Source organism: Saimiri boliviensis, chromosome 1 (assembly GCF_048565385.1).
Source record: "Saimiri boliviensis isolate mSaiBol1 chromosome 1, mSaiBol1.pri, whole genome shotgun sequence".
Lineage (NCBI taxonomy): Eukaryota > Metazoa > Chordata > Mammalia > Primates > Cebidae > Saimiri > Saimiri boliviensis.
Genome location: NC_133449.1, coordinates 279978411 through 279993281, shown reverse-complemented (window position 1 = coordinate 279993281; position 14871 = coordinate 279978411). Strand labels below are relative to the sequence as shown.

General features: G+C 36.2%; 1 protein-coding gene across 5 annotated transcripts in view; it reads right to left on the bottom strand.

Moving 5' to 3' along the window:
- Positions 1–449: 449 nt before the first annotated feature.
- Positions 450–14871, bottom strand: part of CDH12 (cadherin 12) — a 1124818-nt gene continuing 1110396 nt past the window's right edge. For all 5 annotated transcript variants that reach the window (XM_074386961.1, XM_074386957.1, XM_074386965.1 and 2 more), the window contains 3 exons: positions 13676–13793; positions 7216–7467; positions 450–3280 (listed from right to left, as the gene is read on the bottom strand). In XM_074386961.1, coding sequence (XP_074243062.1) covers positions 2781–3280; positions 7216–7467; positions 13676–13793 — 870 coding nt within the window. In that variant the 3' untranslated portion in view covers positions 450–2780. The remainder of the gene's footprint in view (positions 3281–7215; positions 7468–13675; positions 13794–14871) is intronic.

The following is a 14871-nucleotide window of genomic DNA, read 5'->3' as shown; positions in this document are numbered from 1 at the left end:
AGTTTTGAAAAAGAAAATTTGATGAACATCTGTGTAGTTGATATGGGATGAATTGTGTCTCTTCGAAAATCATATGGTATAATCCTAAGCCCCAGTACCTCACAATATGATTATATTTGGAGATGGAGCCTTTAAAGAGGTAATTGAGATTAAAAAGAGCTCTTATAGGTGGGTGTATGCAGTATGCCTGGTGTCTAAGAAGAGAAATAGAACACGAATAAGCACAGAAAGACTACCATGTGAAGACACAGAGGGAAGATGGCCCTGGGTAAGCCAAGAAGGGACTCCCAGGAGAAATCACCTCTGCCAGTACCTTGACCTTGGATGGTTTGCCTCCAGAACTGTGAGGAAATACATTTCTGTTAAGTCGCTCAGTACGTGGTATTTTGTTATGAATAGCAAGACCTAGCAAACGAATGCAGGGGTGTGGCAAAAATAAAAGCTTGACGTAATAAAAAGCATTTAATAGTTTGGTGCAAATAAAATCTATTTTATATTTTTGTTTAGCGTCTCAGCCATGAGGTTTGAAAAGACCTGTCCCTCCCAAGTTTTCTCCATGCTACCATTGCTCCTGCTAAATTACCACATGCAAAGACAGTTAGATTCCCTGGCAAAATGCAGCAATTCCTGATGAGAATCATCTGGTCTACCAGAAATAATCTTATGCAATAACCTTCTTTAAGAGTCATGCATCACTGCTTAGCAAATCACGTTGCTAAGGCAAACCCAAAACTTTTCCTGATTTTTCTCTCCAGGATGGTTATGGCATCATCAGCTTTTAAAACATGTTATGGAAATACTTTCCCAAACATATTGAAAATTATCACACTATGTCAATATTGCAATGCAGTTCTTAAGGATGAGACAAGGCAAAATTGGGATGGGATGGAAGAAAACAAGGTCAACAACCATTCCTGAGAGGAAGAAAATGAGAATATGCAACTGGGAGATACCAACAAAGAAATGGGGAATGCAGATTCCGACGGCCCCATTGCTGCAGCATAATGAGTAGTCAGATCATGTTAAAGGATGCATTTATAAATGGATAAGGGTGAATATGATTTTCTTGTGTTATCCATATTTCTGTCTGTTTTTCCCATGTGTGGATTTTTAACTTCAAAACCTTGCAAATATTAAATGTATTTATAAATATTTCATAAACCCAGCTAGATATTGACCACATCTTCAGGATGTACCCATAAGCAACTTTATTTTTTACTTATATAGTGTGTCAATATTTCAGAAGTCACTTACATAGTTATCATATTTATATAAAATATATTATTTTATAATTAGATTGCCTCTTTATGTTTTTCTAGCTAGTGTGCAATCCACTTGAAAGCAATGTATGTGAGTATAGTTTACTGATGTGTTACAAAATCTAATATGACATATAAATTTGCATCCAATTAGAAAGTTCTTTACAGGGAATTTGTAGGGGAGAATTTAAGTGAAGATTTTTGTAGATGAGAGAACTAATAGGTAACTACGAGCTCCAGTATAATAATGGTGTTCACAAAGGTGAAGTCCATGTTAGTTAAGTAAGTATATCAGCTGCCTGAAATTGCATTTTCATTCATTATAGGATTTAGTCATTGGTTTGAACTTTTTAAATCCTTGACTTTTTATTTTTTCAATAATGTATAACAAATATTTTTAGACATCTTATAAATCCATCCTCTATTATTTGATATGTATTTTATTTTTGCTGCTCATCAAAGAATCACTAGATCATAAGAAACTGTGAGAAACTGTGTAATGAATTTCTCTTTCCATGCTTAAATGAATGGCACTTTTTTCTTCTAGGAATTTTCATAGAAACACAGCCTGAAATTATATCTATGACTAAAAGCTGAATCTGGTTACAGTTAAAACCAATTTTCCACACACCAGTACAATATTAGACAAACCAATATTTATTTTAATGTGTAATTTGAGCCCTGAGGCCTCTCTTTAGAAAGAGGAATATATTTTTCTTTTCTTTTTTTTTCTTTAATTTTTTTTTTTGGAAAAGAAAGTAACATTTTAATGAACAGCTTTAATGTGAACTAATGTTAAGATCAAACATCATTTCTAGAATTCAGGACTTACATATTGACTTTGATATTTTCATATTTATTTCAATCTTCTGAAAGGGTAGGAAAAACAAATATGTTTTGCCATACAGTTTAAAAAAGAAAAAGAAAACCTTTTGAATTATAAGAAGGTGGAGATTAGAAAGTATTCTTCTTTTGTTCTCAAAAGAATGAGGAGAGTCAGAGTGTGGCTATTGCTTCTTGACATAAAGACAGTATCTTTGTTTTATGTCCTCTTTATCTCTGAATCTTGCAATGCCATCACAGCAGAGTGTACTGTACACCACTTTAAATGATAAGAGTTTCAATAGGCACTTTAGTGGAATTAAGAAAAATCTAACACTCTTCCACCGTGATGCCACATAGCTATCTTCGTTCTAGGTTGTCATGTCAGTAAATTGTATTGAATAGGCCTGAGCTTGTCTCAGTGTGACTGTGAGAAAACCAAAACAAGAAAACAAAGCAAGTGCACATTATAGGATGTATCTCTTGTTGGCAGAATAAACCAGAACTGAGCATACGATTAATATAGCAACTTGCTAGAAACTGGATAATCAAAGGAACCTTGTCCTAGAAAGTCTGTGTGTGTGTGTGTGTGTGTGTGTGTGTGTGTGTGTGTGCGTGTGTGTGGTTTCTATTAATATGTGTTTCTTTTTCTTTTTTAAAAATTTCCCCTCTCGGCTGTATTTCAGCCTTCAGACTGCCCTAAGTGACTTTATCAGAGTTATAACTCTCTTCTTCGCCAAACATGTCTGCCAAGACTTTAAAGCGGGGTCCCCAGTCTGTCAGGTAATCGTAGTCCTGGTCGGCTTCTGTGGTGAGAGAGTCTATGGAGCTGAGGGACTCTGCCACGGACCCACTCCCTTCGTAGGCGTATGTGGCCAGTGAATCGTACGGTGGGGCAGTTGGGTCCAGGTCGTTTTCCTGCAGCCTTTGATGAATGAAATCCCTTATGTCTGTGTTATCTTCCACTGGTGGTCTCTGACGAGGTAAACAGAGAGAGTCTGGTTTTATATCCCTGCGAATTTTGTTTTCCTCAATCACTTTTGGGTTTCTCAGAGCCCCGATGTCAAATGCCTGGGTATCCTCCTCCCCACCTCCTTCATCATCATAGTGGATGACGTTGTCTCTGATGTCTTCCTTAGAGGTCATCAGGGTGTCTTTCTTCTTCTGCCTTCGCAGTGCTACATACAGTACAACTATGGCTGGAACAAGACAAAAATTGCAATTTGAGAATAGAAAGCAGATAGATCGTTTCATTTTCCCATATAAACTAAAATTGATTAGGGGTGACTGAATTTCATTAATGGCTTCCTATTACTTTCACAGTACCCATAATATAATCAATAGGATCATGCATATGTTGAAATATTTTATTGTTGAAAGTCAACTTCATTGTGAAATTGTAACTAACAAGAAATCACAGCAAAGTTATTCACAAAATAAAACAAGTATGTCTTTATACTGAAGTATTTTGGGGTTAGAGAAAAAATGTCTGTTGCAGCAAAAGAAAAAAAATGGTAATAGTTGTTCCACTCATATAGAAAACCATAAGAGTTAATATAAGAAAATTTGAATGTAATCATCCATAAAGAAGACTATCATTCATAGGTAACTTTCCAGTTGTAACATTCCTAATTTTAAATTAGAAATTTATGTTTCTTATGCAATAAGCCCAAGTCTTCACTATGAGAATTATTTTTAAAGGCAATAAATAAGAAAGAGAGAAGTAGAGGAAGGAAGGAGAGAAGGAAGGAAGAGATGGAGGGAGGGAGGGAGGGAGGGAGGGAGGGAAGGTGGGAGGGAGGAAGGGAGGGAGGGAGGAAGGGAGGGAGGGAGGGAAGGTGGAAGGGAGGAAGGGATGGAGGGAGGGAGGGAGGGAGGGAAGGTGGAAGGGAGGAAGGGATGGAGGGAGGGAGGGAGGGAGGGAAGGTGGGAGGGAGGAAGGGAGGGAGGGAGGGAAGGTGGAAGGGAGGAAGAGAGGGAGGGAGGGAGGGAGGGAGGGAGGGAGGGAAGGTGGGAGGGAGGGAGGGAGGGAGGGAGGGAAGGTGGGAGGGAAGGAAAAAAAGAAGGAAGGACCTTAGTTTTATAAATCTGACAAACTGAAACATTAATTTCAATTCTTTGTCCTGCCATATTTAGATGGTTTTTAAATCAAATGCCTAGAATTCAGGTTACCTTCATAAAATCATATTTTAAAATTGTTAATGTATGCCCTTTCATTATTAAAATCTCCCTTTATTCCTAGTTGATTTAAAGCTCTGCACTAAATCCATGGTGTTTATTTCTTCTATGTGCGAATAGGCACAGATACAAATGATGACATCAGTGTTCAGCTTTTCTTGTCATAACAACCCCTCTCCTCCATAGTGGTGTCCACAGGACGAAAGCTAATGTGTGTTTGATCTGCCATAGTGGAGTCTGGAAGACACCTGTCACAGAATTAGAAAGTAGAAAAGAATGCATAATGATAACATTTCATTTATTCTCTCTTCCGTCAAAATTACAGATGGACCAGTTGGAAAGAGAGAGAGCTCTAGGTAGAGACTCTGTACAGTGGTCCCTGGGGATATGTTTTGCAACCTGCACTCCTCCCAAGGGTTTATGGGATCTCAAGACAAAGGACACTGTTATTTGTTCATGTACTGAGTATGTGAGAGACTGCAGCCCTCATGGAGCAGCCTCTTACATAAATGGGTTTACAATCACCATGGCTGAGAAAGAAACTAACTAGATATGCCTGAAGTCCATTCTAAAGGGACCCAAGCACCATAAACTTTCTGTGCTTCCTCTTACCCAAGAAAGGATATGCGAATGGCTGAGAACAAGCTAGCAGACCTAAAGGAGCATGAAACTGGTCAAGGAGGTCAAAGATCAGGTGAATTTTTAGGCAGACCCCATGGCAGGACAAAGAGTGTCAATATACACTGCTGTCTATCAGAAATTCACAATGTCTAGAATAGTGCTAGTGCTCTATGGATGGTCAGGAAGTATTTGGATAAATGGGTGGCAGGTGGCAGTACATACTAAGGATGACCTTAGTAGATCACTTGCTTCATTGGATGATGGCTAAAGAGGCCAAAGGTGAACATCCAGAACATACCAAATCATGACAGGTTGGTACTGTCAACCCACGTAACAAACAGAAACAGTTTCTCTGAAATAAAATATATTTATTTGGGAATAAAATATAGCAATGGGAATATGGGTGCCATAGTAAACTATGTGTGTGTTCAGGGAGATAAAGGAAGACAAAGGTTTTTAAAGAAAAACCGAGGAGGATACATATTTTGTTTGCTTGTTTGAGACAGACTCTGGTGCTGTCACCTAGGCTGGAGTGCAATGGCACGATCTCAGCTCACTGCAACCCCGTCCTCCTGGGTTCAAGCATTTCTCCTGCCTCAGCCTCCTGAGTAGCTGGGATTACAGGCATACATCACCATGCCAGGCTATTTTTTTTGTATTTTTATTAGAGATGGGGATTCACTATGTTGGCCAGGCTGATCTCGAACTCCTGACCTTGTGATCTGCCTGCCTCAGCCTCCCAAAGTGCTGGGATTACAAGTATGAGCCACCATGCCCGGCCAAGGAGGAAACATAATGTTTTAAATAATTATCCTTGACTCCAAAGATTAATAACAAAGGTGATGACAGTCCAACGTTGGACAGGCAGTTGCTGCGCAGATGTCCCAGCAGAAGCAATTTTGTATAAGATTGTGACAGCCTATGTGTGGGGTTATGATTTTTACAGTTTTGTCCATTATCAGGCATATAAGACTGAAAACCCTCTCACTCTGGCCTTCCTAAGCTCTATTTGTTAGGTTTTTCTTAACATTACTGACTCCATTTTGATTTTGACAACTTTCACAATATAGGAATACTCCAGAACTCAGCTACAATAGAAGAGAGGTGTATGAGACGGAAATACTTCATTTGATGTTAAACACCTAAATGATCTTGTTAAATTTCAGATGTGAAAATATTTGAATATGTCCTTAAACTTTATATTCACAAAAAGAGATGCCAGGGATAATGTATTATGAATTGTAAGGATATAAAGAATACTTTGTTCTGCACACCAAAGTTGCTCATGTGGAATTAGTATCTACACCATGCCAGTTCAACCAGAACTTCACCCTCTACACCTGTGCAAGTTTCTGACTCAGGGAGGGTTCGCCACAAGCTATCATGTAATGCCTTACTCTGTGCTTTACATCCTATTAATTGAATTTTTTTCTTTCCTAGAGATAAAATCAGGTGTCCATATTTATCAGATTATATTTGGCTAAGTAGTAAATATGCATGTATAATTTGATTCCATAATACCAATTGTATATCTGTTGCCATTTGATTTTAAAGGAATGAGATATAACAGAAAATCTCTCTACTTTTGTGAATCTGTCAGTGAATTAATAAACGGGGAAGCTGAACAGAGTTGATGAAAGAGAGAATGCCCTAACAGGTTTATATTCACTCTCACAGAGATGTTGTAGATTAGTTTTACTTCAATTATTTTCCTTTGGACTGTTTCCAGATATTTTAATCTGTTAGAATTTTCATGTAAGGATATGCAAGAAACTGGAAGAATAATTTTTTTTGGATGGCAGTTTAAACAGAAAAGACAAACAAATTTGAGGATTACTTTACATTCTGTTTCTTTCTGATCTCTCTTCATCTTCCTTTCTTTATTGAACTGGAATTTGGGATCCATTGTTCATGAAGTATATTTTTAAAAAGACAACATAATCTCTTACTATATAGCAGCAATTACTAGGATGTAAAACGAATTGAGAAGCTGTTGTAAATGGATATTTATTAAAGAGGATTTCATTGTGACAAGGGTCACAAACTATTATTAGTAGAAAATTCCTTAGGTATTGAACATATTTTTGGTGTTTGTTTGGTGACATTATTTATTTATCCCCGATAATATATATCCAAAAAGTATGAAATAGAAAAATTGCATGAATAACAATTTAATTCAATACACATAGATTAACTTTTAGCTAGGTATGATGTGTCAATGAAGAAAAACTTGCTTAGATGATAAATTGAGGAGAGAGAGAGAAAGAAGGGAAGAGAAAGAAAGACATAGAGAGTGAGTTAGAAATAATTAACAATGATTAATATTGAAACGAACCTAAGAGTATAATAATGCATAGTAGAATTGCAATCAACGCCCCAGTGCTAAGTCCTACAGGTAGAAAAATTGCTTCCACATTACAAGACAGGATGGTACCATCAGAGTCACATCTACAAACTCGAATAGTCATTGTGTTTGTGCTGCTCTGGACAGGGTAGCTGCTGTCTTCTATTATAACAGGGAGGAAATACAACTCTTGCTGCCTGCGACTGTATCCATTTCTTCGAGCTTCAATTCCAGCTGTGTTGTCTACAAAACATGACATTTAGGTAACAGGGTTACTTCAAATCTTCAAGTTGGTATCTACTCAATAGTGAGAAGGTCTTCTTGAATCAGGAAAATGGATTCTGATTTTCTTTATTTCTGTTCACGTTACAAAAAGTGCCAAAATATAATCAAAATAATCATTAGAGGAAGAAGAAACATTAATCTTGTCTGGTGGAGGAATTAGATAATTAGATTTTCTATTCAGAAAGATTACAGAATGATTTACAAAACAAAAATTATGTTAGATTGATCCATTTTTTTCTGACATCACAATCTCATTAAAAATATTTTGTAGATACTCTCATGTATAATAGGAAAGATTACAAACTATGAATATGTAAAATATCTCACAAACATATTCTTTAAACTATATTAAAGCCAATTGACTATTTTAAATTAAGGATTTTTCTATCTACATGTATGTGTATATATATGTTTATAAATATGTTCATATATTTTATATATGTTTGTATGAATGTTCTCCTCTGCACATCAGCTGGCATAAGGTACATGGAAAGGAAAATAAGATGTGTTAAAAACATTAAAAATCGTTAAATACCTTGAACTATAACAATCACTTCTTTAATATAATTACAAAAGTAATCCATTATATAATTATATTATTATATATTACGTTAATATATATTAATATATAATTATAATATATTGTATTATATATAATATAATTATAATATAAATTATATTTATATAATATAAATTTATAATTATATTATAAATTTATATTATAACTATATTATAATATAATTATAATTATAAAATTATGATATTATTAATTCAAAAACAATAATATTTACTTGCAATAATGCGAGCCAATGAAAATTGCTACTTTTATATAAATGCAATTAATACTTCTATTGAAAGGTGCTCTTTTGCATGCATTTTCTCTTTTATTTCTACACAAAAAAGCAGAAATTTTGTTTTATCAATAATATTTCATTTGCGTGTCAAAGTAATTCCTAGAAATGCTTTGTTATGTTTAGAAATGTACCAATATATAGTTTATTATAGCCGTGCATAATGCCCACTTGAGAATAAGGCAAGATCATTTTAGAAAAGTGTATATTACAATTGTGCAAGTCTGTCACAAACATGTTACTATTTCAGTCAGATTTCATTTTCCTATTGGTAGAATTTAAATTCAACAACTGACATTTAGGCAGGTTCTCTAGCAATAGAAAGCACCAAGATGAGAAAATTTATGTGATATGATTAGGGATGAAAAAATGGATATTAATTGGATAAACATTTACATCTTCAGCAATTGATGGTTGAACACTTGAGTCTGTGGAAAAGAAACAGGCTAGGAATAAATTTCATAACCTGCATGGAAACAACTAAGAGAAATAGAATATCTGACGTGTCTGCACTTGAGAGGTGGTAGGGGATCGGTGTTCCTGAACTCAATGTATGTGTCAAATGGTGGCTTAACCCTTTTAAAAATGTTTATTTTCTCCTTCCTCCCTCCCTCCCTTCCTTTCCTTTCTTTCCTTGTTTATTTCTTTCTCTCTTTCTTTCTTTTTCTTTCTTTCCTCTCTCCATCCCCTCCTCTCTTTTTATCTTTCTTTATTCTTTTTTTACCTTTCTTTTTCTTTCTCTTCCTCCCTCCATTTCTTTCCTTTTCTTTCTTAGTTTCTTTCTTTTTCTTTCTCTCCTCCCCTTCTTTCTTTCCTCTCTCTCCTTCCCTCCCTCCTCTCTTTTTTCTTTCTTTCTCTTCCTTTCCTTTCCTTTCCTTCCTTCCTTCCTTTCTTTCTTTCTTTCTTTCTTTCTTTTCTTTCTTACTTTCTTTTTCTTTCTTTCTTCTTTCTTTCTTTCTTTTCTCTCTCTTTTGGTCTTTCTCTCCCTCCCTCCCTCTCTCCCTCCTTCCTTCCTTACTTACTTTCTTCCTTTCTTTCTTTCTTTCTTTTTCTTTCTTTCCTTCTTTCTTTCTTTCTTCTTTCTTTCTCTCTTTCCCTTTTTGTCTCTTTCTCTCTCTCTCTTTGTTCCTTTCTTTATTGATGGAATTCCACTCTGTAGCCCAGGCTGGAGTGCAGTGGCTCATTCTCAGCTTGCTGCAATCTCCACCTCTCAGCTTCAAGCGAATTCTCCTGCCTCAGCCTCCCAAGTAGCTGGGACTGCAGGCATCCACCACCACACCCAGTTAATGTTTGTATTTTTAGTAGAGGCAGTGTTTCACCATGTTGGCCAAGCTGGTCTTGAACTCCTGACCTCAGGCGATCCATCTGCCTCAGCCTCCCAAAGTGCTGGGATTACATAGTGAGCCACTGCACCTGGCCCAATTTATTATTTATTGAAAACTGACAATAACAAATTTATTGTACTGTCCATAGTGAGAAGAAAGACATATTATACTTCATTTCCACTCTCTAAATGCTTTCTTTTTGCTAAAAATACCTTACAAATATAACTTAATATAAAATGAGGAACATGGTAAATAGCACCTGAAATTTTCTGGCAAGTACATGTTTAGTCCATGAGAAAGCATTCTGCTATAAGGCAGTATCATCTGGCTTCCCTTATCATGATTAATCTGAAACAGATCTTTCAGCAAACATACATTGTGGAACGTAGTCAATACTTGGGTTTGGTGAATGATGTGGCTCCTAGTTGCTGAAGCCTATGACCTGGAAATCTATTTTGTCTCATTACATTATACACACATACTGAATCTAGGGCATCTATCATGAAGTCTAATCAATTCTATTTCCTTCCACTTGTCTCCATCCTCACAGTCAGTACCCTAATCTAAGGCTTTCACCCATTTAGCGCAATGACATCAAAACTAGTTTTATCTCCCTGTATCTTTTCCACGCTGCATCTAAGCTGATTTCTCTATAATGTAAATATGATGTTATATTCCTGCTTACATCTTTCAAAGTTACTAACACTGTTGGATTTAAATTAACTCTTGAAATGGTTACTAGGTAGGGTAATCATATGATCCAGTTTGTCTCAGACAGACCTATTTTATGTGTGCTGTTGTGACATAACATTATTAATATTTCCCACTTTTTGTTCTCAGAAATGTTTCAGTTGTTATAAAATACGTGGTCACTGTAATTGTAAATAACTTCAAGATTGGACCGCTGTTTCACTTACAGCCATTTCTCACATTGCACTGTTTTATTCAGCAAACCCTACTCAAGTTCTTTCAGTGGTAAAATGTGGAGACTCTGATTTTCTTTGCCTAATGATGGCAGCAAACTAATTTCTTCAAAACATCCTCGGACTTCAATCATCATTATTGCCATCACATCACAATTTGTTCACTTGTTCTTTAGCACAGAATTTATAAAAATGTATCTTTTTATTATTGGGCAATACACTCAGGTGTTTTGATTATGATATTTTAGAATACGGAAACTTAGAGGTCATAAAATATCCAAGGTTACAGGCCTAATAAAGTCACGAATACTGATTGATAGACAACCTTGGCATTTCTAATCCAGTGTCCAGTATTTCTAATACAGTGTTTCTGTAGTGGTTGTGATTGTAGCAGATGTAACAGCATTAGCAGCAACAGCAGCAGTAGTAGTGACGGCAATAGTAGTGGCAGTTGAAGTCTAGGTGTACACCACGCAATACTTCACAGTCATAAAAAAGAATGAAATCATGTCCTTTGCAGCACCATGGATGCATCTGGAATCCATTATCCTAAACAAATTGATGCAGAAGCAGAAAACCAAACACCACGTATTCTCGCTTATAAAAGGTGGATCACAAGGTCAGGAGTTCAAAACCAGCCTGGCCAAGATGCTGAAACTCCATCTCAATTAAAAATACAAAAAATTAGCCGGGCATGGTGGTGGGCACGTGTAGTCCCAGCTACTTTGGAAGGCTGAGGCAGAGAATGGCTCGAATCCAGGAGGCAGAATTTGCAATGAGCCCAGATCGCACCGCTGCACTCCATCCTGGGCAAAAGAGTGAGACTCCATCTCAAAAAAAAAAGAGCTAAACTTTGGGTACACAGAACACAAAGATGACAACAACTAACGCTGGACATGCCAAAAAGAGGGAGGAAGGGAGGAGACAAAGGGTTAAAAAAAAAACTGCTTACTGGGTACTAGGCTCAGTACTTCAGCAATGGGATCATTAGAAGCCCAAACCTCGGCATCATGAAATATACTCATGTCACAAACCTGCACTTCAATCTAAAATTTTAAAAAGTAAAATTAAGAAAAACTGTTTTATTCCATACTGTGTTAAATAATAGATACAGTCCACATTTCAAGTATGATGTTTCTATTGTTTGCAAGTCGAATTACTTATCTGCAATTGCTAAGTGGCTTTTAAAAAATATATATGTTTTATTGCATTTTAGGTTTTGAGGTACATGTTAAGAACATGCAGGATTGCTGCATAGGTACATACATGGCAATGTGGTTTGCTGCCTCCATCCCCATCACCTATATCTGGCATTTCTCCCCATGTTATTCCTCCCCAACTCCCCACCCTCCGCTGTCCCCCTCAGACCCCAGTGTGTGATGCTCCCCTCCCTGTGTCCATGTGTTCTCATTGTTCAACACGTGCCTATAAATGAGAACATGCGGTGTTTGATTTTCTGTGTCAGTTTGCTGAGAATAAGTGGCTTTTTTTTAATGACTAGAGTTTCATTTACACTAATGTGTAAAAATAAATTTTATGCATTTATTTTTAAAACATTTCATTTTTTTCTTCCTCATTAGTGTTTAAGTAGCAAATTCTCATTATAAACTATGCAAACCATGTTTCTCTCTCTCTCTAAATCAATAAAGAAAAGTTTAAGTGTAACCATGATGGCAGAGATGGTGGCTAAAATGATCTTGATGGTAACATGTTTTAGGCATTTTGTTAAGGCTTTGCGTATATGATTTTATTTAATAAAAATACTATAAGTTTGACTTGACTTAGTAAAATTTTACACATTAAGAGTCTGTCGGTTTGGTCATATGGAGCAGAAATGCAAACCTGTATCATTTTAAATACATACATTCTTTAAAAACAAAATAATTTTTAATATTTATTTTAAATTTGGGGGTAACGTAAAGGTTTGTTACATAGGTAAACACGTGTCACGGGGGTTTGTTTTTGTTTCTTTGTTTTGTTTGTTTGAGATAGAGTTTCGATCTTGTTGCCCAGACTGGAGTGCAATGGTGTGATCTTGGCTCACCGCAACCTCCACCTCCTGAGTTTAAGCAATTCTCCTGCCTCAGCCTCCCAAGTAGCTGGGACTACAGGTGTGCACCACCACGCCTGGCTAATTTGGTATTTTTAGTAGAGACAGGGTTTTTCACCATGTTGGTCAGGCTGGTCTCAAACTCCCGACCTCAGGTGATCAGCCTGCCTCAGCCTCCCAAAGTGCTGGGATTACAGGCATGAGTCACTGCACTGGCCAGAGGCTTGTTTTATATATCATTGCATCACGCAGGTATTATGCCTAGTACACAATAGTCATCGTTTCTGCTCCTCTGCGCCTTCCCACCCACCTCGCTCAAGTAGGCTCCAGTGTTTGTTGTTTCCTCGTTTGTGTTCCTAAGTCGTTACCATTTAGCTCCCACTTAAAAGTGATAACATGCAATATTTGGTTTTCTGTACGTATGTTAGTTTGCGAAGGATAATAGCCTCAAGCTGCATTCGCGTTCCTACAAAAGACATAGTCTCATTCTTTCTTACGGTTGCATAGCATTCCATGGTTTTATGCATCACGTTTTCTTCAGTTTGTCATTGACGGGAATTTAGGTTGGTTCTATGTCTTCGCTGTTGAGAATAGTGCTGCAATGAACAATTGTGTACATCTGTCTTTATGTTACCTACATTCTTAAACTGTGCTGTGTGTTATTCTAATAAAATAGTTACTAAAGAATTTCCTATTAGTAAGTACAAGTAATGTGCATTTGGGAAAAATGATGTGTTTAAAACAGGGAAAGCATTCAATTTCTCAAGAGAGTCTTTTATTTGCTTGACTCATTGAGAGACTGTCCACATTTACAGTGGAAGCAAACTGCCTTATTAGATAGTCAAGTTATAGATTAAATATTCAGTTTATTACTGGGGACAGAATTTTGCATTTCTCATATAAGGATATCCAAATCTTCTGAAATTGAGTGCGTCAAAGAAAAGAATTGATTCCTCCCTTTGTGTCTTTCTATAAAGATAGATGGTAAGAGGTAAATTTTTCTGTGATTACACTTACTTCTAAAGTCACGAACTGTAAAATTTGGCTTGATGGCAGCCTCAGGTGCTAATCTAAAGGAGAAGTGCTGTCCAGCAGGCGAAAGATCTCGGTCTGCAGCACTGACTATCTGAATTATCTGAAACAAGAGTTGAGATTAAACTTGTAGTCGGTCATCAGTTTCAAAGAGGCCTTTACACACCAGGCTACTAAATTTATTTAACGAAGCATGCAAGTAGACAGAAATGACACTTTCTTAATCAATACCAGCTGGTCAATAATTTACACATAATTTTTATATGCAAATTTCTAACATTTACAGGGAATAATGACAAGAACAATGACACAACATGGGCTAATTTCAAATTGATACCTGTATGACTACAGAGGTTACCAGCATTAAAAATGCACACTAATAAGGAAAGGAAAATTAAAATGCACTTGCTTGCATCTTAAATTAGATAAAATAAATGTTTTCTGGCCTGAATATGAAAAGGCTTACTGAAAACAAAATCTCTGATTATCTAAAACTCCTTGTGATAGCAAAATTTTCATATGCGCTGTGTTTTATAACAATGGTTTTATTTTCATCAATAAATAAAATGAAAAAGAGAGATACAAAAGGTGCATACCTGCTTTTGTTTTGTTTTTTGTTCATTCAGTAGGAATACAAATTGTGTTTTCAAAGAGTTTTTAAAAGAGTAAGCACTATCATTCCTGTTACAAAATTTTTCCAAAATTACTCCCATAGGTTGTATATCTTACAGTTAAAAGCCTGGTACTTCAATAAAATGCCCTTAAATACTTAGAGAATAAAAATAACTTCTGAGAATCAAACTGTGAAATTTATAACTCATTAAATAGATAAGCAAATAAGAATGGTTTAAAATGTCCTTAAATACTTAGAGAATAAAAACAACTTCTAAGAATAAAACTGTGAAATGTACAATTCATTAAATAGACAAGCAATTAAGAATGGCTTTGAGGCATTTATTTCTTAACATATCCAATGACCATGCATCAGACAGAATTTTGGGAAATGTATGTGGGAGATGACAAAGGCAGTGCATTGAGCACATAATCATGATCTCAGACCACATTTGAACATGCAAGAGGAAGACTCTAGATTTCACACACTGTATCCTGGTCCCAGTGCATAAAGCATGCATCCTGTGATTTTACATTGATGCTATTAAACATGAGACTCAGTTAAAACT